Raw genomic sequence first — 25,834 nt, forward strand, 5'->3', positions numbered from 1 at the left:
TGACATTCAGTAACTAGTTACTAAAACAGGGATGGTATTATCTGCTTTTTTGATCATAATTCGTAAGTAAAAAACATTTATTAAACACATGTACATATAAAAGTTCAGGCACTTCTTATGGGAAATATTTCCTCGATCTTTATGAAACATACGCTTTATACACGTATCTACCATGAAACAAGACATGAGATTTGGAGTTAAATTTTTAGTCAGCCAAAGGCTTCAATATTAGCCTGAAGAACAACAGCACCCAATTTCTTCATGTGATATGATGTCTTCTTATTTGAATGAAAGAGAACAGGTAGTAATTTTCAAGGAGAAATTCACAACCGATTGGTCTATCAAGAGGAGTACCACAGAGGTCTGTTTTAGGTATACTACACTTCTCTCTGTACATTAATGACATAATCGAGATGCCTAGTTGATATTATATTCACATATACGCTGATGATGTTCAGCTATGCTTCTCGTTCAATATTTCCGATATTTATCTTGTATTGAGAAAATCAACCTGAATATGATGAGAATTGGCAGATGGGCTAAGGTCAATGTTCTTCATTTAATTAAGCTTTTTTATATTTCCAGGAACAAATACGATAGCAATAGTCTTCCATCAGTCAGGAAAAATGGATGTGACTTTGAGTACACACCATTTGCGAGAAATTCAGGTGTCATTTTCAAAAATGATTTGTCCTGGAATAGACATATTGGCAATACTATTGGTATAATGTACGGAATGCTCCGTTCCCTATAGTCCATTCAATTTTTTATACCTTTAGAGATCAAAGTATGATTGTTAAGCCCTATTTGTTAACAAAGCCACTATACTGGTGCGAGATTAATGCTAATTCGTAGAAACAAAGAAGGAATCTGGTAACTGACATAGATAGTGTGCTGAGGATATGGAAAGAACATTTTTCCCAGCTGTAAGTGTCCGACGATGGCGGCGAAGAGGATGCTGCAGATCCAATCTCTGATAATGGTGTAGAATGTTTACTCTTCCTAGTCAGAATGAGGTCCAAGTAGCAGTGATCCGACTGAAGAACAACAAGGTAGCAGTGGCCGACGATCAGTTAAAATGGGTCTAGCAGTTAATGGAGATAAAACAAAATAGATGGTTTCAACTCCCAAAACGCCTCGTACAACCGATCAGTTCAAGAAAATGGAGAAAGTTGCGAACCACAACTTTGAGATAGCCAGTAACTTTATCTACCTCGGCACAATCGTAACCGAAACGACCTATTTTGGACTAAGCAAGCAGTTTAGAAACAAGGGCACCTTTCGACAGACGAAGATTACACTAAACAAGGCTGTGATATTACCCGTATTTTTATATGGTTCTGAGGCATGGGTACTTGTGAAAGCAGACGCGGCAGTTCTTGAAGGGTTTGAGAGAAAGATTCTTCGTAAAATATATGGACCAGTTTGTCGTAATGGAGAATATAGGCGTCGTATGAACCGCGAGCTGTATGACGACGATAGCATATTTAAACGTATCAAAATACAACGTTGCATTGGCTAGGTCATGTTGCGAAAGTGGATAAAGAAGCTCCAGCAAAGAATACGGTGGTACACACAAACCGGGACGACCAAAAGCCCGATGGAAAGATCAAGTGGTGGGAGACATTTTGAAACTTGGTGTCAGAGATTATAAAATGAGCGCAGATCGAGGCACTTGGGACGCTATTCTACGTTCGGCTAGTGGAACAAACGTTCTGTCTTGGCCAATTAAAGTAAAGTAAGTAAACCAAGAATGGCTAAAAAATCATGTTCCGCCAGATGCCAATTAGATTGACTTTTCTATTTGGGCCATTTTAGAGAGGAATAAAAAAATATCCCAATATAGATGCGGTGGAGTAAACCATTATACAGGAATGTGGCAAAATACCAGCATAAGTGCATTTCATTTTCGGGCACCTCAGAGCTACAGCAGAGGCATCACTAAAAGAAAATATGGAAATATTTGATAACTGTTACATATTTTCTATTAAATTTGGTTTGCCATTTCATAATATACTGCTAACATACGGCCCCAAATGGCAAGCCCTTATCTTTATTATAAAACTAGCTGAACCGGTCTCGCTCCTCTGCTCCTTTTTTACTTTATATGGAACAAATTATCTTTTGAATATTTATTTTCGACAATTAAAGAGGTTTTAGTGAAATACCATGCTACGAAAACAGTATATGCATATCGCTTGACTAACAGTATAACAATATAAGTGCCTTTGTCTGAATCCCATATGATCTTTATTGGAAATTGGTTATCAAATTCGTTTTCTAATCTCAAATACCTTTCATTTGACAAACATATTGGAATGGTCGGTAAATTGTTATCCTTTGGAGGGTGTTTTGGGGAAAGGGCGGTACCCCAAATATTTACATGGTTCTAAATTTGGATATCAGATTCGTATTCTACTCCCAAATACCTTTATTTAAGCCCCATATTGTGATGGTCAGTAAATAATTGCTGTTTGTAGGGTATTTTGGGAAAGGGGTAGACCCCCAGAAAAATATTCTCGATTGATACCTCGGTGGGTATCAATTTCGTGCTTTACTACCCAATACCTTTCATTTGAGCCCCACATTGATATCGGTCGGTAAATATGCCAGAATTTGGGGTGTTTTGGCAAGTGGGATGGTCCCCCAAACATTTAGCCCTGAAAATATATCAGCATCGTGCTCTCTATCATTTATTTGAACCCCATATTGCCTTGGCCTCAAAATTGGATATTAAATTCGTTTTCTAATTCGTTTCAGCAAATATATCCGGTTTGAGGTATGGGCCCTAAAAACTATGAATATTGTGATTCACTGTCTTGAAGACCCAAATTGACTTGGTGAGCAAATACGTTCTATTTGGAGGTTGTTATGGTGGTGGGACGTCGCCTACTCGAGGTCTACTACCAAATACCATTCATCTGAGCCCCATATTTCCAAAGTCGCCAAACATGACCGGTGGTCACTCAGTGACTTGGCCTTGAAAATGTCTGTCGGATTCGTGTTCTACTCTAAAATACCTCTTATTAGAGCCCCATATTGCAATGGTTAGTAAATAATTCCTATATGGGTAGTGTTTATGGGGGTGGGATGACCCCATAGACACTTTTTCCCGAATATTTATATGAGATTCATGCTTTACTCCCAAAGACCTTTCATTTGAGCCCCATATTCCTATGGTCGTAAATTTTTCCTCTTTGGGGGATGTTTTTGGGGAGGGACGGCCCCCAAACACTTGGTCCCACATTTGGATATCAGATTCGTATTCTACATTCAAATAGTTTTTGTTTAATCCCATATTGCCATGGTCAGTAAATATGTCCTGTTTTGGAGGTAGGGGTGGTCCCCCAAACACTTGGTCCGATAATTGGATATCAGATTTGTATTCTACTCGCAAATATCTTTCATTTGAGTCCCATATTGCCATGGTCGATCAATATGTCCGATTTAGGGGTTTTTTGCACGCGTAACAAAGGACTTATTGAGAGGCGTCTATAGACTTAATATAGCCAAACAAAAAATATTCAAAAGCCGTTTAATCGCACGACCTAGGCAGCCAATTGACCGGTTCTGGACGTGAAATTAAAATGTTCACCGAACTCACCTCTCAATAAGTCCTTTGTTACGCGTGCTGTGTGACATGTGGCAACGTCTTGTTGAAACCACATGTCATGCAAGTCAAGCTCTTGGATTTTCTGCCATAAAGAATTGGATATCATCTCCCGATAGTGCTCACCAATCAGAGTTACGTTACGATACGCATCATCTTTGAAGAAGTACGGTCCAATGATGCCACCAGCCCATAAACCGCACCAAACTGTGACTTTTTCTGGATGCATTGGTAGTTCTTGCAACGCTTCTGGCTGATATTCACTAGTCCGCTTCAATTGATGCATTGGAAGACAACATTGAAGCATTTATTCGTGAGATACCGGCCGAAGTGTTGGAAAGAGTATGCCAAAATTGGACTAAGCAGGTGGATCATTTGAGGCGCAGTCACGGTCAACATTTGCATGAAATAATCTTCAAACATTCAATTATATAGACCGTACCTATAGATTAAATTAAAGATTTCATGCACTTTTTCTGAATTTTATATATATATATATTTTTTTTTTTTGAAAAGCAAATTTACCCATGGACATTCCATTAAGGAACTGGGGGCAAACTTCTCACATATCAATGAGTGCTGTCCAATTCAATTTTAAGCTCAATGATAAGGGACTTTCTTTTTATAGGCGACTCCGAACGGCATGCCGCAGAGCGACACTTCTTTGGGAAGAAGTTTTTACATGGCAAAGTACCTCACAAATGTCGCCAGCATTAAGAGGGGATAACCACCACTGAAAATTTTTCTGATGTTCCCGCCAGGATTCGAACCCAGGCGTTCAGCGTCATAGGCGGACATGCTAACCACTGCGCTACGGTGGCTTTTCTATAGCTCTTAAAAAATCACCCTTTATATACAACAACTTTGTGAGACTATACAACTCTTCTATATCTCGATATTATATCAGCTGGGCTAGCGACATTACCTTTCCATTTCATTATACCTTGTGCTGCTAAAGAAAAAATGCTCTCTATTTTAGAATTCGCTCTCTTATTTTAAGAGTAAAAAAACTCTTTATAATCTGCTCTTTGGTACAATGAGAAGGAGTGTATAAACAGGAGAGCAAGAGCAAAATATTCATGTTGACAACACTTCTAATTATAAATAGACATAGATACTTGTAAGGAAACATTCTCAAGTTTCCTTAAACGCTTGTTCTCCAGTTGACAGTTAGATAATCAGGGAATGACAAAACGTCATAATAAACGGAAATTTGTCAAGACAAATGATAAGAAGTAATGTGTAAAGCCAATAAAGCATTTTTAATTAATAAATAATTAATTATGCCTATCAGCAGGTGTACTTGTATATGGATTGGAGGGAAGTAAGTTATGTATTCAAAAGGGTATACATATTTTCATATTAGGAATTTTCAGGATGTTATTTTTAAAGGTTTTTTAATAAATTTGTTTAATCTCCAAATCGATTATTATGAATATTAATGCAGGCAGTTTGCCATATTCAAACAGTCACTAATAAAATTGCTTGGCTTATACAAATAAAATAGTACACGTACTCAGTACAACCACTAACTACATCACATTGCGCAAGGACAGAGGACCGGTTGTGGTGTTCAAGCATATTCGATTGGCAAAATAATAATAATACGTCTGCCATTACCGTCATATTAGTCAGTTTGCAGCAGTGCATCAGGCAGAGAGCATGCAAGTAGTGACATAGTGATTATAACGGTTCGATAAAACTATAGTGTTGGTAAATGAAAACAACAGAATTGATTAATAAATTTAATAACTAATGTAATATTTAAAGAAAAAATTTTATAATAAAGACCATAATTAATTAATGTAATAATTTTAAAGATAAAAGTTTATATAAAGACTTATTTTAAATCAATAAAATAATTATATCAGGAATATTGTAGGGTGTGGTGTTAAAAGAAGTACAGTGCGTCACAAAAGATTCTTCATATATCCCTACAACGATATCTAATGAAAATTTAAGGTTCAGCACTCACTTGCCAATGGACTTGAGCCATTTGGCTTTTTAGAGTATTTTTGTCAACCTTATTTCAACACCTCATCACCCACTGATGAAACGAAAACGGAACACAGCAAACTTGGAGTATAAACAAAAACACAGCAAGCAGTGAGAAAATCCAGATTTTAACATGCATGCTAAGTTCAGCCGGGTCGAATCTTGGGAACCCACCACCATGGATTCTGCTAAAAATTTATACAATTTAAATTTAGTTGAAGGGCTTAATTTTGTTCCAAAAAACCAAACTTCTGTCAAACCAGCAAAATTAAAGCTGCTAGGAACCGAAAAAGGGTAATCGAGAGACCGGTTTATATGGAAGCTAAATCAGGTTATAGACCGACTTGAACCCTACTTGGAACAGTTGTTGAAAGTTAAAACAAAACCTGTAAGGAAGGACAAAAGTCGGGCGGTTGCGACTGCATAATACCCTACACCTACCCTATTAGTACAATGTGGGAGCTATATCCAATTCTGATCCAATTTTGATGGACCTCGGCGGGCAAATATGTTTAAACTGTAATAACTACGGTTGACAAATGACAACATTATTACAAAATACCCAAAATCTGACGAACATATATATGGGAGGTATATCTAATTCTGAACCGATTTCGAGCAAACTTCTCAGACAATGTGGTAGTCGTCGAGGAAAGCGTTGTGCAAAATTTTGGCAAGATTGGTCAAACAAACCGCTTGTAGTGGCTCTAGGAGTAAATATATCTAAATCTGAACCGATATATCTAAATCTGAACCGATTTCCATGATATTCATCATTAATAACGAGAGCCTTAAGAAAATCCTTCCCGTCGAATTTCGAGAGAATCGGTTAACAAAAGACCATTTTATTGCAATATTACTGCAAATCGGACGAACATACATATGAGAGCTATATCTAAATCTGATCCGATTTCCATGAAATTCATCATTAATGTCGAGAGTCATAAGAAAATCCTTCCAGTCGAATTTCGAGAGAACCGGTTAACAAAAGACCATTTTATTGCAATATTACTGCAAATCGGACGGACATATATATGGGAGCTATATCTAAATTTGAACCGATTTCGAGTAAACTTCTCAGATATTGTGACAGTCGTCGAGGAAAGCGCTGTACGAAGTTGTGGTATGATAGGTCAATAAATGCGATTGCAGTGGCTCTAGGAGTGAAAATCGGGCGAGATATATATATATATATATATATATGTGAGAGCTATATCTAAATCTGAACCGATTTCCATGAAACTCATCATTACTGTCGAGAGTCATAAGAAAATCCTTCCTGTCGAATTTCGAGAGAATCAGTTAACATGAATTCCATGAAATTCACCAGTACTGTCGAGAGTCATAAGAAAATCTTTTCTGCCAATTTTCGAGGGAATCGGTTAACAAATGACCATTTTATTGCGGTGTTACTGAAAATCGGACGAACAAATATATGGGAGCTATATCCAAATCTGAATCGATTTTCTCCAATTTCAATAGGCTTCGTCTCTAGGCCGAAAAACATGCCTGTACCAAATTTGATCGTCTTGATCTTCGGATGAAAACTGCGACCTGTACTTTGTACACAAATTCACATGGACAGACAGACGGACATAGCTAAATCGAATCAGAAAGTAATTCTGAGTCGATCGGTATACTTTTCAATGGGTCTATCTCTCTTCCTTTTGGGTGTTACAAACAAATGCACCAAGTTATAAATAATACCCTGTACCACAGTAGTGGTGTAGAGTATAACAACGCAAGCAAAATTTTAGCCATATCAGACAAAAATTGTGGCTTCCAGGAGCTCAAGAAGTCAAATCGGGAGATCGGTTTATATGGAAGCTATCCTAGGTTATATACCGATTTGGACGGCACTTAACACACTTGGAGGTCATAAGAAAACACCATGTGCAAAATTTAGGCGAAATCGGATGAAAATTGTGGTTTCCAGTGGTTCAAGAAGTCAATTCGGTAGATTGGTTTATATGGAAGCTATACCATGTTATAGACCGATTTGGACCGCACATAACACTGTTGTTGGAGGTCATAAGAAAACACCATGTGCAAAATTTAGGCGAAGTCGGATGAAAATTGTGGCTTCCAGTGGCTCAAGAAGTCAAAACGGGAGATCGGTTTATGTGGAAGCTATACCAGGTTATAGACTGATTTGGACCGTACTTGACGCAGATGTTGGAAATCATAAGAGAACACTATGTGCAAAATTTCAGACAAATAAAATGAAAATTGTGGCTTACAAGGGCTCAAGAAGTCAAATCGGGAGATCGAAAGATCGGTTTATACGGGAGCTATATTCAAATCTGAACCGATATGGCCCATTTGCAATCCCCAACGACCAACATCAATATTAAGTATCTGTGCAAAATCGTGATTTCGACAGACGGACGGTCGCATGGACGTGACTAGATCGAATCAGAATGTCTAGAGGATCTAGAATATATATTCTTTATGGAATGACTAGATTAGTACAGTAGACCAGTCAATGTCCAAGAATAATAAGGCCATACGAATTGAATTAGGATGGAGTAGGTATTTTAGGATTTTTGCTTGCAGATTTCAGTCTTGCCAGTACGACTATCAAACTTCAACAAGAAGGAGGGTTCGACTTCCTTGTCGGAAATGCTATCTTTTGGTACGGTTATCAATGGTTTCGTTCAATTTATGCTACCGCAAGTGATAGCACAAGCGTCTGAAATAAAAGTACTTGTCTTAGAAACCGGCGATTTTATTTCTTAGGAATTCGGATTAGGATTCTAACCAAAGACGAAACACGTCCCATAGTGGTTGGTGTGTGTTGCTATCTCTGGCTTTCCTTTTCCATTTGCAAAGAAAATCTCCGATTATTGAGCTCGTCTCGAGAGAAACACACAAAAATTGTGAAATTTAATGATCTTCGCTCTAACAGGCAAAATACTTGAAAATGAAAAAATTCGGTTGAATCCGGCCGGGACTTGAACCTGGGCGCCCGAAACAACGGCAAGAGGCCTTGCCAGTCTCAGTCAGTCATCAAAGCCCTAAAAGCCACCAACAACTATAGAGGTACAATACTCAATCAAATGTTTAAAAGTGAAAGATGCCTCAATTTCAAGGCAGTGGTCGCAGCAAAATGTCTAGCTACTAGAATTCAGTAGATCAGAATTTGTTGTAAGGATCCGAACCAGCTATGCAGAAGGGCCTAGAGGTCTCAATATTAACCCAAAGAAGACTGAAAACTGCCTGTTCGCGAAGAAGATAAAGGTGGGTCAATTTGACGCACCACGTTTCCTCAATAGAACAATTTCGATAACTGACAAGGTCAAATACTTAGGAGTGATCTAGTACAGGATACTGATTGGAAGTGTCACATTCAGGAGCATACCGAGAAGGCTCATAGATGTTGAGTACTATGTAAACGGGACCTTTACTTTACTTTACTTTAATTGGGTATGACAGAATATTTCTTCCACTAGCCGAACGTAGAATAGCGTTCCAAGCGCCTCGATCTTCTGCGCTCATTCTAAAATCAAGTTTCAAGGTGCCTCCCACAACTTGATCTTTCCATCGGGCGTTTGGTCTTCCCAAAACGGGACCGTAGCTCGAAATTGGGCCTTGATCCAAGGATAGTCCACTGGCTCTACAGGAGCGAGATTAGACCAATACTTAGTTATGCCTCAGTAGTTTGGTGGACCGCTATAGAGAAAAAGTGCAACGTAAGGACAATACAATAGGTTCAGAGAACATGTTGTCTTGACATAGCCGTAGGCTCGAAATGAGACCTTAATCCGAGGACAGGTTCAGAGAACATGTTGTCTTGGCGTAGGCGGAGCATTGAGGACCACGTCTACTAGGGCAATGGAGACTATTTTAGATATCCGACCCTTAGACATACAGATTAAAGGTGAGACTGTCATTGCGGCTAAGAGACTTAAGGCTATTTGAGAATGGATAGAGGATAGGAGCAGCTCATACCATCGCGGTATAGTTAAGGCGACGATGGAAAAATGGGAAGGAATAGAAAAGGTTTCCGATCGGATACCGGAACGATACTTGAGGTCGAGTGCGAGGCACTGCTGCCTTGGATTGACGGAACCCTAGTTTTGACGTATTCAAAATTTTGTCGCAATAACTATCAGCAATAAATTTTATATGGTATTATATGGTCGCTTTCGATTTTTGCCTTTTATACCCTCCACCATAGGATGGGGGCATACTAATTTCGTCATTCTGTTTGTAACTCCTCGAAATATTCGTCTAAGACCCCATAAAGTATATATATCTTTTTGATCGTTATGCCATTTTAAGTCGATCTAGCCGTGTCCGTCCGTCCGTCTGCCTGTCGAAAGCACGATATTTTTCGAAGGAGTAAAGCTAGGCGCTTGAAATTTTGCACAAATACTTTGTATTAGTGTAGGTCAGTTGGGATTGTAAATGGGCCATATCGGTCCATGTTTTGATATAGCTGCCATATAAACCGATCTTGGATATTGACTTCTTGAGACATTATTATGCAATTTGGCTGAAATTTTGTATGAGGTGTTTTGTTATGATTTCCAAGAACTGTGCTTAGTATGAATGAAATCAGTCCATAACCTGATATAGCTGTCATATAAACCGATCTGGGGTCTTGACTTCATGTGCCTCCAGAGGCCGCAATTTTGTCCGATTTGGCTGAAATTTTGCATGACGTATTTCGTTGTGACTTCCAACAACTTTGTTAAGTATGATTGAAATCGGTCTATAACCTGATATAGCTGACATTTAAACCGATCTGTGATCTTGACTTCTTGAGCCTCTAGAGAGTTCAATTATTAACCGATTTGGCTGAAATTTTGTACAACGCCTATTTCCATTAGCTTCAACATACGTGTAAAATATGGTCCGAATCGGTCTATATACATTCCGTCCCATATAAACCGATCTCCCTATTTTACATCTTGAACCCCTAAAGGGCGCAATTCTTATTCGAATTGGCTGAAATTTTACACAATGACTTCTACTATGGTTTCTAACATTCAGTTCAATTATGGTCCGAATCGGACCATAACTTGATATAACTTCAAAAATGTATCCTTTGTTTGTCTAAAAAGAGATACCGGGAAAAGAACTCGGCAAATGCGATCCATGGTGGAGGGTATATAAGATTCGGCACGACTGAACGCACGCTTTTACTTATTTCACTTGTATTTGCGTACCTTTTTTTGAGATTGAATAAACGGTATACAGACCAATCTGCCTAATTAAATCCCAAATATTACATCAATACTTTTGTCAAAACGATGTCATCAATATTTTCCTCTAAACGATGGCTTGTTTTGTTTGCTTTGCAAATAAGTGAAAATGTTTCAGTAAGCCGAATTCGGATTGGCCAAATGGGTCAACTCTTTACAAAATTAACCTTTAAATTATTTATTCCGTATAACAAACCAATAAAAATTTCATTTAACCGTTCATTTCCAAAGAGCCACTTTTATCTCATTTTATTTTATTCATATTTTACTTTAAGAGATTTTCTTCAAAAATCATCTTAAATGTAATTCTATGATGTATCCCAAATATTGCAGTTAGATTTAAATATTTAATAAGGCGGGTTTGACTGTATCGTACCCACTCAACAATGCGTGTGCTGCCGGCAGACATTGATATAAAATCAAATCTTTTTCCATAACAATACTCATTGTGTTTTAAAGCTTCTGCAATAACGTTAACCGATTAACAACTGACGGTTCAATTAATAAATTACAGAAAAACACTTTTAGCAATCTTGTCACGTAATTTGCGTGTGTGGCCTACACACCGCAAGCGTTTTTGTAAGATTTTCGATGAACATGTTTTGTTAACAGAAGAACATCTCAAGTATAAAATTAGCCAGTGACTTATTTAAGTTATTAGGAAGTCTAACAAAGTGGATTAAATGCAACTTACTTAACGGTTCGTACTGTAATGTTGCAAAAATTATTCAAATTTCTGAAATGACCTTTACTACGGTGACATATTTTGTAAAGGACGGTAAACATAGTGGCCAATACTGTAGTTTAAGTGTAAATCATCATATAGTTATATACATAGATATTAAAAAATTTTAACGAAATTCTGCATAAACAATAAATTGAAGAATAATACATACTGTGAAAAATAGTTAAAGTTAAGTTCAATGCATAATTTAGAATTTAAGAAATTATTAAAGAAAAATGTTCGATTTGGAGCATAAATTGCATAAATCGATATCAATAACAGGTGTCATAAATGTAAAAATGTGGAATATAATATACTTTTCCAAGTTTTGTAATTATAGATTTAAAATCACATGGAACATAAAATATGCCATTATTGTATATTTACCATCAGGATGTTACTCTTCCTTGTGAACACACAAATATTGCTTACGAACATACAGCGGTCAAAAAAAGTATTCATCATTCAATGTTTTTTTTTTAATAAGTCTACAAAAGACAATTGGAATAAAAACGTATTACACTAATGATGCAGTAGTGCTTGTGTGATATATATGTACACAATTTCATTGTTTTTAAAGAAAAAAATATTATTTATTGGAACAAAAAGGGCCATTTTACAGCTGAACACAAAAAATTAAACAAAAAAAGTATTCATCATTGCAAAAAAACAAAAAAATAAATAACATAATTTAAAAAAATTAATACTTTGTTATTCGACCACCGCGTCTTATAACTTCTTTTAAACGGTTTGACATCGATTGGACTAATTTAGCGGTTATATTTTGGTCTATATTAGTCCATTCCTCCATTATCACCTGTTGCATTTGACTCTTGCTCGAAAAATTGCGCGTTCTCAATTTGCGTTCGAGATGTTCCCAAAGATGTTCAATTGGGTTCAAGTCGGGACTTTGAGGAGGAGTTTTAATGACTTTGGGGCAGTTATACAGCATCCACATCTTGGTATTTAAAGCAGAATGTTTGGGGTCATTATCTTGATAATATTGAAAGTTATTACCAAGCCCAAGTTTTACAGCACTATCTTTTAAATTCCTCTTTAAAATGTCAATGTAATACTTATGATCCATTACTCCATTAATAATTTCAAGATTTCCCGCTCCTGAAGCCGCCATACACCCCCAAACCATTAAACCACCTCCACCATGTTTTACAGTAGCAACTGTGTTTCGTTCTTCAAGCTCTGTATTTGGTTTTCTGTACACTATGACCTTTCCATCGCACCCCAAAAGATTAAACTTGCTCTCGTCTGCAAAAATGACTGTTTTCCAAAATGATTCGGGCTGTTTTACATACATTTTTGCGAAGTTTAGCCTTTTCACTCGGTTTATTTTATTTATAAAGGGCTTCTTACGTGCAGTTCTTCCTCTGTAACTATGCCTTTTGAGTGTATTTCGAATTGTTTGTGTAGTAACTTCCTTCCCTAAATATTCCATAGTGTTTTTACGAAGAATGGTCGCATTTGTCTTCGGAGTTTTCTGAACTTGCCGCACTAGCCAACGCACATCTCCAACTGAAAGTGCTTTTGGTCGACCAGATCTTGGTTTATTGTCAACAGTTTTCGTTTCTGTCCACTTTCTGATGATGGATTGTATAGTAGATCGTGGTCTATTTAATATTTCACTGATAGTTTTTTGAGTTAAACCATTCCTGTGGTGTTTTATTATCAAAACTTTTACCTCATCAGAAACCTCGTTTTGCTTACGACCCATTTTGACAAAAACTATATTTTCAATGAAATTAAATATTTGCTGTCAAGGGCAAAGCCTCCTTTACTAAATAAAACAGAAAAGGGGGATTCCCAAATAATATTTGAATTTGACTTTGATGATAGCACATCAATGATGAATACTTTTTTTGTTCTGTTTTTGGTGTTATTATATAAAATTGCATTTTTTGCGCTAATTAAATTTATTTTTTGAATTTATTTTAAAACATATTACGAAAAATAAACTATTGCATAAAACTGCATTATTTGTTTACTTTAAATTTTCTTCAATTACCCAAAATAAGTGAATTTATTATCAATTTTGCTAATGATGAATACTTTTTTTGACCGCTGTACATAACTCCAAAAAATTTTCGCTTGAGATATTGCGAATACTTTATTAATCGACACTTTTTTCAGATTAAACAATGCTGTGATATATAATACCAATGATATAAACCCTATTGACTTAATGTGATCTTTCAATAAAGTTCTAAGACTTTATTCAATTATTAACTACTATGATGTGGTTTACTCTAATATTTATTTTCGGAGGTAAGTTATCTTGTTAATGAAATTGTCTAAAGTTATTGGGTTGCCCAAAAAGTAATTGCGGATTTTTTAAAAGAAAGTAAATGCATTTTTAATAAAACTTAGAATGAACTTTAATCAAATATACTTTTTTTACACTTTTTTCTAAAGCAAGCTAAAAGTAACAGCTGATAACTGACAGAAGAAAGAATGCAATTACAGAGTCACAAGCTGTGAAAAAATTTGTCAACGCCGACTATATGAAAAATCCGCAATTACTTTTTGGGCAACCCAATATTTATGTACACAGATAGTAATTTTAAAGTTTTGTGCAAATCTAAATTTGAAAGCGAAATGGAGTACATATTTTTGGGCGTTGTTAGCCCCAATATCTCCAAACTAGGTACTGATAGAAGAATTAATAACAATAACTAAGCCAAACAAGCGCTATTGTAGTTACAAACCAGCAAGGAAAGACAAAAGTCGGGCGATGCCAACTTTATAATATCTTACACCTACATTATAGGTACAAAGTGGGAACTATATCTAATTCTGAACCAATTTTGATGGACCTCGGCGGATGTTTTAGGATAGGTTATTAAACAATCCGTATTATATTTCAAGCAAATATGTTGACAAATGACAACATTATTGTAAATTAGCCAAAATCATATATTTGGGAGCTACATCTAAATCTGAATCGATTTTGACCAAACTTCTTGGATAATGTGGTAGGCATCGAGTAAAGCGTTCTGCACAATTTTGGCATGATTGGTCAATAAATGCGCTAGCAGTGGCTCTAGAAGTGAAAATCGGGCGAAATACATATATGGCAGCTGTATATAAATCTGAACTGATTTCTATGAAATTCACCAGTAATGTTAAAAGATATAAGAAAATCCTTTTTGCCCAATGTTGAGAGAATTGGTTAACAATGGAGCACTTTATTGCAATCTGATAAACATATATATAGGGGAGCTATATCTAAATCTGAACCGATTTCTAGCAAACTCCTTATATGTTGTGGCTGTCATCGGGGAAAGCGCTGTACAAAATTTTGGCAAGATTGGTCAATAAATGCGCTTGCAGTGACCATAGAAGTGAAAATCGGGCGATATATATACATATATATGGCAGCTATATCTAAATCTGAACCGATTTCTATGAAATGAAACAAATGAGAACTTTAATGCAAAATTTCTCAAAATCGGACGAACATGGGAGCTATATCTAAATCTGAACCGATTTCGAGTAAACTTCATAGATATTGTTGAACTCGTCGAGGAAAGCGTTGTGCAAAGTTTTGGGAAGGTTGGTCAATAAATGAGTAGCTCTAGAAGTGAAAATCGGGCGATATTTATATACGGGAGCTATACCTAAATCTGAACGGATTTCTAAAACATTCACCAGTAATGTCGAGAGTCATACGAAAATCCTTACTCTCAAATTGTTAACAAATTTAACCGGTTAACAAATAACCATTTTATTGCATTATTACTGCAAATCGGACGAACATATATATGGAAGCTACAGCGGTCAAAAAAAGTATTCATCATTCAATGTTTTTTTTTTAATAAGTCTACAAAAGACAATTGGAATAAAAACATATTAAACTAATGATGCAGTAGTGCTTGTGTGATATATATGTACACAATTTCATTGTTTTTAAAGAAAAAAATAGTATTTATTGGAACAAAAAGGGCCATTTTACAGCTGAACACAAAAAATTAAACAAAAAAAGTATTCATCATTGCAAAAAAACAAAAAAATAAATAACATAATTTAAAAAAATTAATACTTTGTTATTCGACCACCGCGTCTTATAACTTCTTTTAAACGGTTTGACATCGATTGGACTAATTTAGCGGTTATATTTTGGTCTATATTAGTCCATTCCTCCATTATCACCTGTTGCATTTGACTCTTGCTCGAAAAATTGCGCGTTCTCAATTTGCGTTCGAGATGTTCCCAAAGATGTTCAATTGGGTTCAAGTCGGGACTTTGAGGAGGAGTTTTAATGACTTTGGGGCAGTTATACAGCATCCACATCTTGGTATTTAAAGCAGAATGTTTGGGGTCATTATCTTGATAATATTGAAAGTTATTACCAAGCCCAAGTTTTACAGCACTATCTTTTAAATTCCTCTTTAAAATGTCAATGTAATACTTATGATCCATTACTCCATTAATAATTTCAAGATTTCCCGCTCCTGAAGCCGCCATACACCCCCAAACCATTAAACCACCTCCACCATGTTTTACAGTAGCAACTGTGTTTCGTTCTTCAAGCTCTGTATTTGGTTTTCTGTACACTATGACCTTTCCATCGCACCCAAAAAGACTAGCCAACGCACATCTCCAACTGAAAGTGCTTTTGGTCGACCAGATCTTGGTTTATTGTCAACAGTTTTCGTTTCTGTCCACTTTCTGATGATGGATTGTATAGTAGATCGTGGTCTATTTAATATTTCACTGATAGTTTTTTGAGTTAAACCATTCCTGTGGTGTTTTATTATCAAAACTTTTACCTCATCAGAAACCTCGTTTTGCTTACGACCCATTTTGACAAAAACTATATTTTCAATGAAATTAAATATTTGCTGTCAAGGGCAAAGCCTCCTTTACTAAATAAAACAGAAAAGGGGGATTCCCAAATAATATTTGAATTTGACTTTGATGATAGCACATCAATGATGAATACTTTTTTTGTTCTGTTTTTGGTGTTATTATATAAAATTGCATTTTTTGCGCTAATTAAATTTATTTTTTGAATTTATTTTAAAACATATTACGAAAAATAAACTATTGCATAAAACTGCATTATTTGTTTACTTTAAATTTTCTTCAATTACCCAAAATAAGTGAATTTATTATCAATTTTGCTAATGATGAATACTTTTTTTGACCGCTGTATATCTAAATATGAACCGATTCAATAGGCTTCGTCTGTAGGCCGAAAAACATGCTTGTACCAAATTTGAAGACCATTGGATGAAAACTGCGACCTGTAGTTTGTACACAAATTAACATGGACAGGCAGACGGACATAGCTAAATCGAATCAAAAAGTGATCCTGAGTCGATCGGTTTACTTATCAATGGGTCTTATCTCTCTTCCTTTTGGGTGTTAACAACAAATACACTAAGTTATAATACCCTGTACCACAGTAGTGTTGTTTGGTAAAAAAAACATCATATTTCATGGTACTCCATTAAAAGAGAGAGGTCATCTCTTTATCTTTAAAGAAAATTAATATAGGTGGTGATTTTAATGCAGAGCAATATGATCAGCCAGTTTAATACCATACACTGAAACAAATTTTGTCCTAATTTCAAGAATTTGGGCCAAAGATTAGCAAACTTAAATTAAAGATGATAAATTTTCCAACTCTTTAAGGAAACATTCCCTTTGGTGAACAATATTTTCCTTCATATTAAGGATTCTTATTTTTAATAGTAGGTTAATAAATCGTTAATTTTACGTCTTTTTATTAAAGACAAAAATCTGAAATGAAGGTTAAAATATCGCTGAAAGTCAAGAAATTGACCTTGGGGCAAGACAAGAGTGAACCGGAGTTAAAGACGCAAGGTATCCTTACAAATAGGAGCTTCTTTAAATGTTTAATGTTTTAAGGTTAAGATGTTAAGTTTAAACAAGTAAAACCGTGCAATGTTCGGCCGGGCCGAATCTTGGGAAACCACCACCATGGATTCTGCTAAAATATAGGAGCTATATCAGGTTTTTAACCGCTTTAGACCGTACGTGGCACAGTTATTGGAAGTCATAACAGAACACTACATCCAAAATTTCAGCCAAATCGGACAAATATTGCGGTTTCCAGGGGCTCAGGAAATCAAATCGAGAGATCGGTTTATATGAGAGCTATATCAGGTTATAGACCGATTCAGACCATAGTTGGCACAGTTGTCGGAAATCATAATATAACACTATGTGCAAATCCGATGAAAATTGAGGCTGCCAGGGGTTCAAGAAATCATATCGGAAGATCGGTTTATTGGCTTCCAGGGGCTCAAGAAGTCAAATAGGGAGATCGGTTTATATGGGAGCTATAACCAAATCTAAACTGATATGGACCATTTGCATCAATATTAAGTATCTGCGCAAAATTTCAAGCGGCTAGATTTACGCGTTCGACCGCTATCGTGATTTCGACAGACAGACGGACGGACATGGCTAGTTCGACTCAGAATGTCGAGACGATCAAGAATATATATACTTTATGGGGTCCTAGATCAATATTTCGAGGTGTTACAAGCGGAATGACTAGATTACTATACCCCGAAGCTATGGTGGTGGATATAAAAACGAATTTTTTAAAAAATAATAATTTGACATTAATCTATGAAGTAAAACAGGAATCAATCAGCAATCAAAATTTGAGTCGAAAGGTCATGTCGTTAGTAAATAGGAATTTTAAAGAAAGCATCTTTATTTTAAAGTTTTGGTTCCTTGGCTCGTTTTTATCGCTAAAATCCTACGAATAAGGAAAGATCTGAAATTTTTGGCCAACTTTTTCTTGAGTGTAGGTTTGTTCTCTGTTAATTAAGATATTGCTACACATTATGTTCGTACATGTAATAATCTACTCGATTTATTCCTAGTATCAACTCCCGGAAGATGTATGCATTATGATCAGTCGACATCCTCTTTGTTTTCGAAGTAATATTTTATTTTTCTGTTCTACAACTTCTCAGTACAAAATTTTTCAGAAAGCATATTCAGCACAGATATCAACGAACTTTATATAACGGGTTGTGACAAATTTCAGAGAAATCGGATAAAAAAAGCAGCTTTTTCGATCGGGAGATCGGTCTATATGGGGGCTATATTAAAATATTGACCGATCTGAACCATATTCGGCACTTATATCAAGGAACTTTACATAACGGCTTGCGCCAAATTTCAGCGAAATCAGATAAAAAATGCTACTTTTATTGGCCTTATACCTTACATCGAGAGATCGGTCTATATGGGTGATGCATTAAGATGTAGACCGATCTGAACCATATTCGGCATAGATATCAAGATTATAACACAAATGGTTGTGCTAACTTTCAGCTTGATAAATGCAGATTTTATTGGCCTAAGACCCTAAATCGGGAGATCGATATAAATTTGGACTTTGGAGATTCTCAGGATACAATTAGATGAAAACGGGGTTAAAGAATACATTTATATCCATAAAAAAACTTAAAAATCTTACCGTTAACTTATTTAAGATTCTTAACGTATCTATTTTATCTCGTACTTTTTGCACATATATTGCATATATTTTGCATAAAAAATACATATTTCAAATATGCACTCAAAATTTATTTTCTCGCCAAATTATGCCTAAATACAAATTTTGATCAGAATCGGCCCATAAAAAAAAGTGTATATATATCCGCTCTCTATTAATTACATTATATTAATTTGAATCTTTTGTATTACAACTTTTAAGTTTATACTTGTAGTACTATTTGTCAATAAAATACTAAACACTAAAATAGTAAGACTGTATTGAGTATTAAACATTTCTAGGAGTAAAATACAAAAATAGACACTCAAAAAAATTTATGCAACTATACAACGCTAATATATATGTAGTTGTTTTGAATATAGCTTCGTTATTTTGTTCAGACTCGAGTTTTTTATACAATCTACGAAGTATTTGCACATCTGAAAAATCCTTTCTTTTTCTTATTGCAGTAACTGTATTAATAAATAATTCTGAGGCAAAAAGCGTACCGCCTCCCGCTGGAAATGAGACAGCAAGTCAAGTACAAAACAAAGATTTTAGCTTGGGTTCCTGCATATGGGCCATAAGTCGTACCTGCCCAGATAAAGATGTCTCCTTTCATTTGTATACAAGACAAAATCCTCAAACGGCACAACTTGTATATATTGCTGGTGATTCTCAGGCCTCAAATCTATCACAATCCTTTTACGATAGCCAATATTCCAGTAAAATAATCATACATGGATACAATGCTAATATGTTTTTACATTCCCTGGCCTTGATGAAGGATGGTATGTGAAAAAATACACTTATCTGGTAATTTGCTGAATTTTCTACTATATATTATTCCCAGAATATTTAGCCAAAGATGATTACAATATATTCTATGTGGATTGGAGTAATTTGGCTTTAGGTCCTTGTTACCTTAACGCTGTCTACAATATACAACATGCTGGAGCATGTGTGGCTCAACTGGTGGAGCGGATACGAGATTTAAATAGCTCAGATATTCACCTTATTGGTTTCTCATTGGGAGCTCATATGACCAATTATGTAGCCAAAAACTTAGATAACTTTACCTTGCCTCGCATTACAGGTAAGAAGAATGGGAACTATTTTGGAATAACTTAATTGTTTTGGTTTCTTTAAGGTCTGGATCCCGCTTTACCCTTGTTTGTTACCTCGGACAATGGTGAAAAGTTGGATGAATCGGACGCCAACTTTGTGGATGTAATTCACACAAATGGCTTGGTCCAGGGTAAATTGGAACGGTGTGGGCATGCTGATTTTTATATGAATGGAGGCATAATTCAACCGCATTGTTTTAAGGATAATCCCATAAGTAAGTAAAAATAATTTTAAAGGCAAACAATTATAAAAAAGGCTAGTTTTGAGTTGAATTCAAGGGCCAGACATTATTGTTTCGAGATGTTAAATTTTTTGATGTTGTAACCTGTTGTCGAACACTTAGCAACTCAGACTACTTAAGTCTTTTGCCATGTCCCACTAATTCTCTGTTACTCTAATTGACATACAAGCGAACGAAAATCGAGAATTTTCAATGATAAAAAGTTAGTGGCACAAGATGTTTGTTTTGCATGTCTATTGGTAGGCTTGGCAATATGACATCGAAGATCATAGTCGGCGTTGAAAATTATGCTTCCACAATTCTCCGACATTAATTATTATCTTAAACCAATTCCTACCAATACGTGTACGCAAACAAGAACATAATCCCATGGGCTTGGAAATATTACGCACCCAAACACATGTGCCCCACACTGCTCTCCCCGCGGTGGTGAGCTTAAATGTGCCACGAGCTCACCTGAAGTGTGATAAAAATATGGGTTGGGCGTCGGGTTAGTAGCCCATCACCCGAAAAACTTGAAAAGATTGCTTTGACCATGATTTTCATACCTTGTCCGAACCCTTTATAGAGAGGGTGCAGTATGCGCACTGGCGGATGTATTGGAGAAGTACAGGGCAGACATAACCAACATACAGGAAGTATGGGAAGGGCTCCACAACAACACCGAAAGGTGACACCCTATATTATAGCTATCATGAATCGGTTATCCCATTCTAATGTTCGCCGATATTTGTGAGGTACTATGCCATGTAAAAACTTATCCCCAAAGATGTGTCGCACTGTAGCACGTCGTTCGAACTCGGCTATAAAAAAGAGGCCCCTTATCATTGAGCTTAAAACTTGAATCGGACATGAGAAGTTTGCTCCTGTTCCTTAATGGAATGTTGATGGGCAAATGTGCATTTGCATGAAACGAGGCATGAATTTGGCTGTGGATTTATTCTTAGCCCGAGACTGAAACACCTTGTCTCCAGGTTTACTTCGGTGATGAGAGGCTAGCCACAATCCGCATAAAGGCCAAATTCTTCAACATTGGCCTTATTTGCGCCCATGCCTCGACGCAAGACCAATGCGGGGCAGACGAAGAATATTTTCTACGAGCTCCTAGATAGAGAATATGAACGCTGTCCCGCCCATAATATTAAAATCGTTCTGGGAGATTTTAATGCAAAAATAGGGAAGAAAAATATCTTTGGACAACAATTAGAAAATTCTACCTACACGAAAAAACTTCCGATAATGGATTGAGGTTCATAGACTTCGCCACGGCAAATAACATGGTAGTTAACAGCTCCAGATTCCAACATTGAAGGATTCACACGACCACATGGCTGTCACCCGATCAAACACGAAAAATCAAATACATCATGTTGTTATAGATGGAAGTCATTCAACGGAAAATCGATTCGGATCATTACCCTATTGCAGCAAAGGTTCGCACTCGTCTAAGTGTGGTGAGAAATTTATGATCTGAAACTGCACGGAAGGTGGACATCGGAAAGCTGCAAACACAAAGGGAGGCAACGGCATACTCCACTAGGCTGACCCAATTGTTTGAAGAAAACACTCCCTGTACCGATAGTATCTCAGTGCAATGACAAACCATTGCTCACTCCAATGAAAGAGTCGCAATATCCATACTTGGATACCAAAAGCCTACCCCAAGCGAAGAATGCGGCATACGGGGTAACTTTATAGTTAGTTGCAATGTTCCAGACGAAGGAGAGGTGTCGGAAGAAAATGAGAGAGGAGAAACTTATTTTCTGCAAGCAGAAGAAGGAAATGGAAAGATCTGAGTGTGAGCGAATCGAGATGTTCAGGCGCCAAAATGAAATACAAAAATTCTACCCAAGAATTAAACATCAAACCGATGGCTTTGGTACAGGCACATCCTCCTGCATAGACAAAGAAGGAAATCTGGTAATTGATACAGTTAGTGTGCTGAGGATATGGGAAAAACACTTTTCCCCGCTGCGGATATCCGATGATGGTGGCCATGAATCTACCCCAGAACCACTCCCTGATGATGGTATAAAATGTGTACCACCCAGTCAAAACGAGATTCATGTAGCAGTAAGCCGTATGAAAAACAATAAGACAACAGGAGCCGATGGTTTGCCGACAGAACTGTTTAAGAACAAAGGCGATACGCTGATAAGGCGTACGCATCAGCTCGTCTTCGCAATTTGGCCAGAAGAAGCATACCCGACGATTGGAACCTTAGCATACTATGTCCCGTATACAAAATGACACAAATAAGGTTCCGATGATTGGAACCTTAGCATACTATGTCCCGTACACAAAAAAGGGGACAAGACGGTATGTGTCAATTACAGAGGAATAAGTCTCCTCCCCATCGCATACAAGATACTATCGAGCGTAATGTGTAAACGATTAAAACCCAAAGTCAATGAGATATTTGGGCCTTAGACCTGGTAAATCCACTACAGATCTCATATTTAAACCGCGCAAAATCCGAGAAGGACAAATCAACACTTACCATCTCTTCGTTGACTACGAAGCCGTCTTCGACGGCCCTATAGGTTCAACGGTATTTCAAGCCATTTCTGAGCTTGGCAACCCTGCAAAACCGTACGGCCTTGCAGGATGACGCTTGCTGATACACGCTCCTCAGTTAAAATTGGAAACAACCTCTCCAAAGCGTTCAATAGCAAACGAAGTTTCTGACAAAGAGACAGCTTATCGTGTGATCTCTTTAATATCCTGCAGGAGAAGATTATACGATAAGCAGGTGTGGATAGGCATGTCATACTACTCACAAGAGTAGTGACATGCCATATTATCGATGCAGACGACATCGATAATATGGGTCGGTCACTGGAAGAAAGAATTGCAGCCTTCGAAAGAGAATCAACGAAAGTGGGTTTGATATCATATTGGATAATATCAACTACACACATTTTTATGGAAAGTTGTTCGTTTTCCAGGAAGAGAGTGTGAGAGTGAAAGACATTTGGAGAGTTTTGTAAATGAGGTTGCAAATTTCTGCTGGAGTTTTTTTCCCCAGCAGAAGTTTCTTACTGAATTCCCCATTAACATTCTTTCTTTGAAGGAACAGGGCCTACTTCTCTCATATCAATGGGTGCAGTCCAATTAAAGTTTAAGATGAATGATAAGGGGCTACCTTTTTATTACAGAGTCCGAACGGCGTGCCGCATAGCGACAAGCCATGGTAGAGAAGTTTAAACATGGCGGGATACCTCGCAAATGTAGCCAGCATTAGTAAGGTCATAACCAACGCTGAAAATTTTTTGTGATGTTAACGCCGGGATTTGAATCCAGGCGTTCGACGTCATAGGCGGACATGCTAACCTCTGCGCCACGGTGGTCTTCGCTAAATTTTACTGGCAAATTGTTGCTGGATAAGTACGCGAACACACCTAATATTAAAGCAGCAATCGGTAAACAAAAAACCAGCTGTATTTATCCGGAACGATAAGTCACTAACCGGCACCCATCTACCGGTTAAGTTTTATCGTTAGAATGAGCAATAAGCATATATTCAGAAAACCAAATTCATTTATCCAGAAGAATTGTGATATAAATTGTAGCCGGAGAATTTGAAAACGGCCAATATTTCGAGGTGTTACGAACGGAATAAAAAGAAAATTGAGGTAAGAGGAAAGTTCCCGGCATTATTAGGGACATCCATCAGGAAGCTTCACGTATGACAGCATCGTGACAAACATTATCTAGGCATAATTTAGTGCAAACAGAGGTTGTTGCTTTCAGTTAAAGTTGATTTTTCAATCAAGAGCCTTGAAAGGGTGGAATGATCCATTAACTGAAAGCGCAAAATACCTTTAACTAAACTCAAAAATTATAAACTACTTTTCTTTTTTTCTTCTTTTTACAGACCCCTTTCCCTGTTTCCATCATCGAGCTTTGGACTATTATCATGAATCGATACGTTCCACAAGTGGTTTTTGGGGATGGAAATGTAGTTCATATTTAGCATATATTTTGGGTTATTGTCCACGTACCAATGATGATTTGTTTGAAGCTGGAGAAAATGTCAAGACCACTACCAGAGGTATGTTTTTGGTAGATACCAATGGAAAACCACCTTACGCCATGGGAAAATGTAGTACAAAAGATGAAAGTTCGAAAAATATAAGCCAACTCGAAACAAATAAAACAATAAATGAAGCATATATGCCTCCAACAAAGAGAATTGATCGCTTATTAGCTGCCGGAGACCAATGGGATAAAATAAATTACAGTTTTAACAATCCTCATAATCATACATCTACACCGAATTCTAAAGGCGTATGATGGGAATAGTGTCCATTCAGTTATAATGGGATTAGTGTCAATGATATAAAAGTCATAAATTCTCAACTGTTGATTTTAAGACCAGGAGAACTAACATCTGATAATAAGCAACATACAGAAAGCAGCAGACATTGAATAAACTCCACCATAAAGTGTAATAAGATCTGCTTTACATAAGAAAAGAAAGTGAATTTGAATATATTATTGAATATGATGATATTTTATTGTTTTATTTTATGGTAAGTACAATGTACAGTGAGTCTATTTAAAAATGTTGAAATAACACTAATAAATTCCAACATATTAGTGGATGGAGAAGTACAATGTATATTTTCATGAATATCGAAGGGGATGTAATAAAAAAGAGATAGCATCGATTATCACCGTCGTACTTTAGGTCCACCGAAATATTTCTTAAGTGAAGAATGAAGGATATTCGACGCAAACTTGGGAGATGGTATGGTTGGAATGGGTGTTCTCGCCGATTCTCTTGATTGACTCCAACATGGATGGCGCAAAATTAAGTCCATATGACGACGATGCCGTACTGCTAAACCGAGTCACATAAGAGAGATCAAAAAAAGGTCACTAAAGAGACTGTCTGGATCGCGTCAATGAATGGACTAAGGGCGAATGCAAGGAAGAATGATATGTTGCCTTTCACTCGAAGATGTAAGGTATCGGAATTTTGACTTCCGTTTCTGGACGATTTTACTCTTCAATTCTCGGAGGTGGCTAAATACTTGGGCTAGGTCCTCGATTCTAAAATGTCCTGGAAGAAGAATGCGGAGGATAGAAGGTAATGTGCGTTTTTACTCATACATGATAATGTATGATGATATCATATGTGGCAATGACTCGTATTGAGGAGTTCGTGAAGGTCTATTGAAGTCTAAATTCATAACTGTGCCGTCAAGGTTATGTTAAGACTAAAGAAAATCGATGTGGCTACAGCTGCATTCTGAAGGAAGGTTTCAGACTACCTGACACCGAAACCGAAACGGCACATCGTTGAGACTTCCATGAAGAAACGCAACAAGTGGAAACTCATAAACATATGGTACGTTCTAAATAAAGGGTGATTTTTTTAGATCTATTGGAAAACACAAATCAAATTCAGAAAAATGCATGA

At 36.7% G+C, this 25,834-nt stretch overlaps 2 protein-coding genes across 3 annotated transcripts in view; one reads left to right on the forward strand and one right to left on the reverse strand.

Moving 5' to 3' along the window:
• Positions 1-25,834, reverse strand: part of LOC106086207 (tau-tubulin kinase homolog Asator) — a 121,042-nt gene that overhangs the window by 42,456 nt on the left and 52,752 nt on the right. The gene's annotated exons all lie outside the window — the stretch shown is intronic.
• Positions 5,261-24,855, forward strand: LOC106086196 (phospholipase A1). The gene is made up of 6 exons (XM_059366129.1): positions 5,261-5,323; positions 13,685-13,819; positions 19,508-19,828; positions 19,891-20,133; positions 20,188-20,379; positions 24,284-24,855. The coding sequence occupies exons 2-6, from the start codon at positions 13,786-13,788 to the stop codon at positions 24,700-24,702; spliced, it is 1,209 nt and encodes a 402-aa protein (XP_059222112.1). The 5' UTR covers positions 5,261-5,323; positions 13,685-13,785; the 3' UTR covers positions 24,703-24,855.

This window comes from Stomoxys calcitrans, chromosome 3 (genome assembly GCF_963082655.1).
Source record: "Stomoxys calcitrans chromosome 3, idStoCalc2.1, whole genome shotgun sequence".
In the NCBI taxonomy this organism is placed as follows: Eukaryota; Metazoa; Arthropoda; class Insecta; order Diptera; family Muscidae; genus Stomoxys; species Stomoxys calcitrans.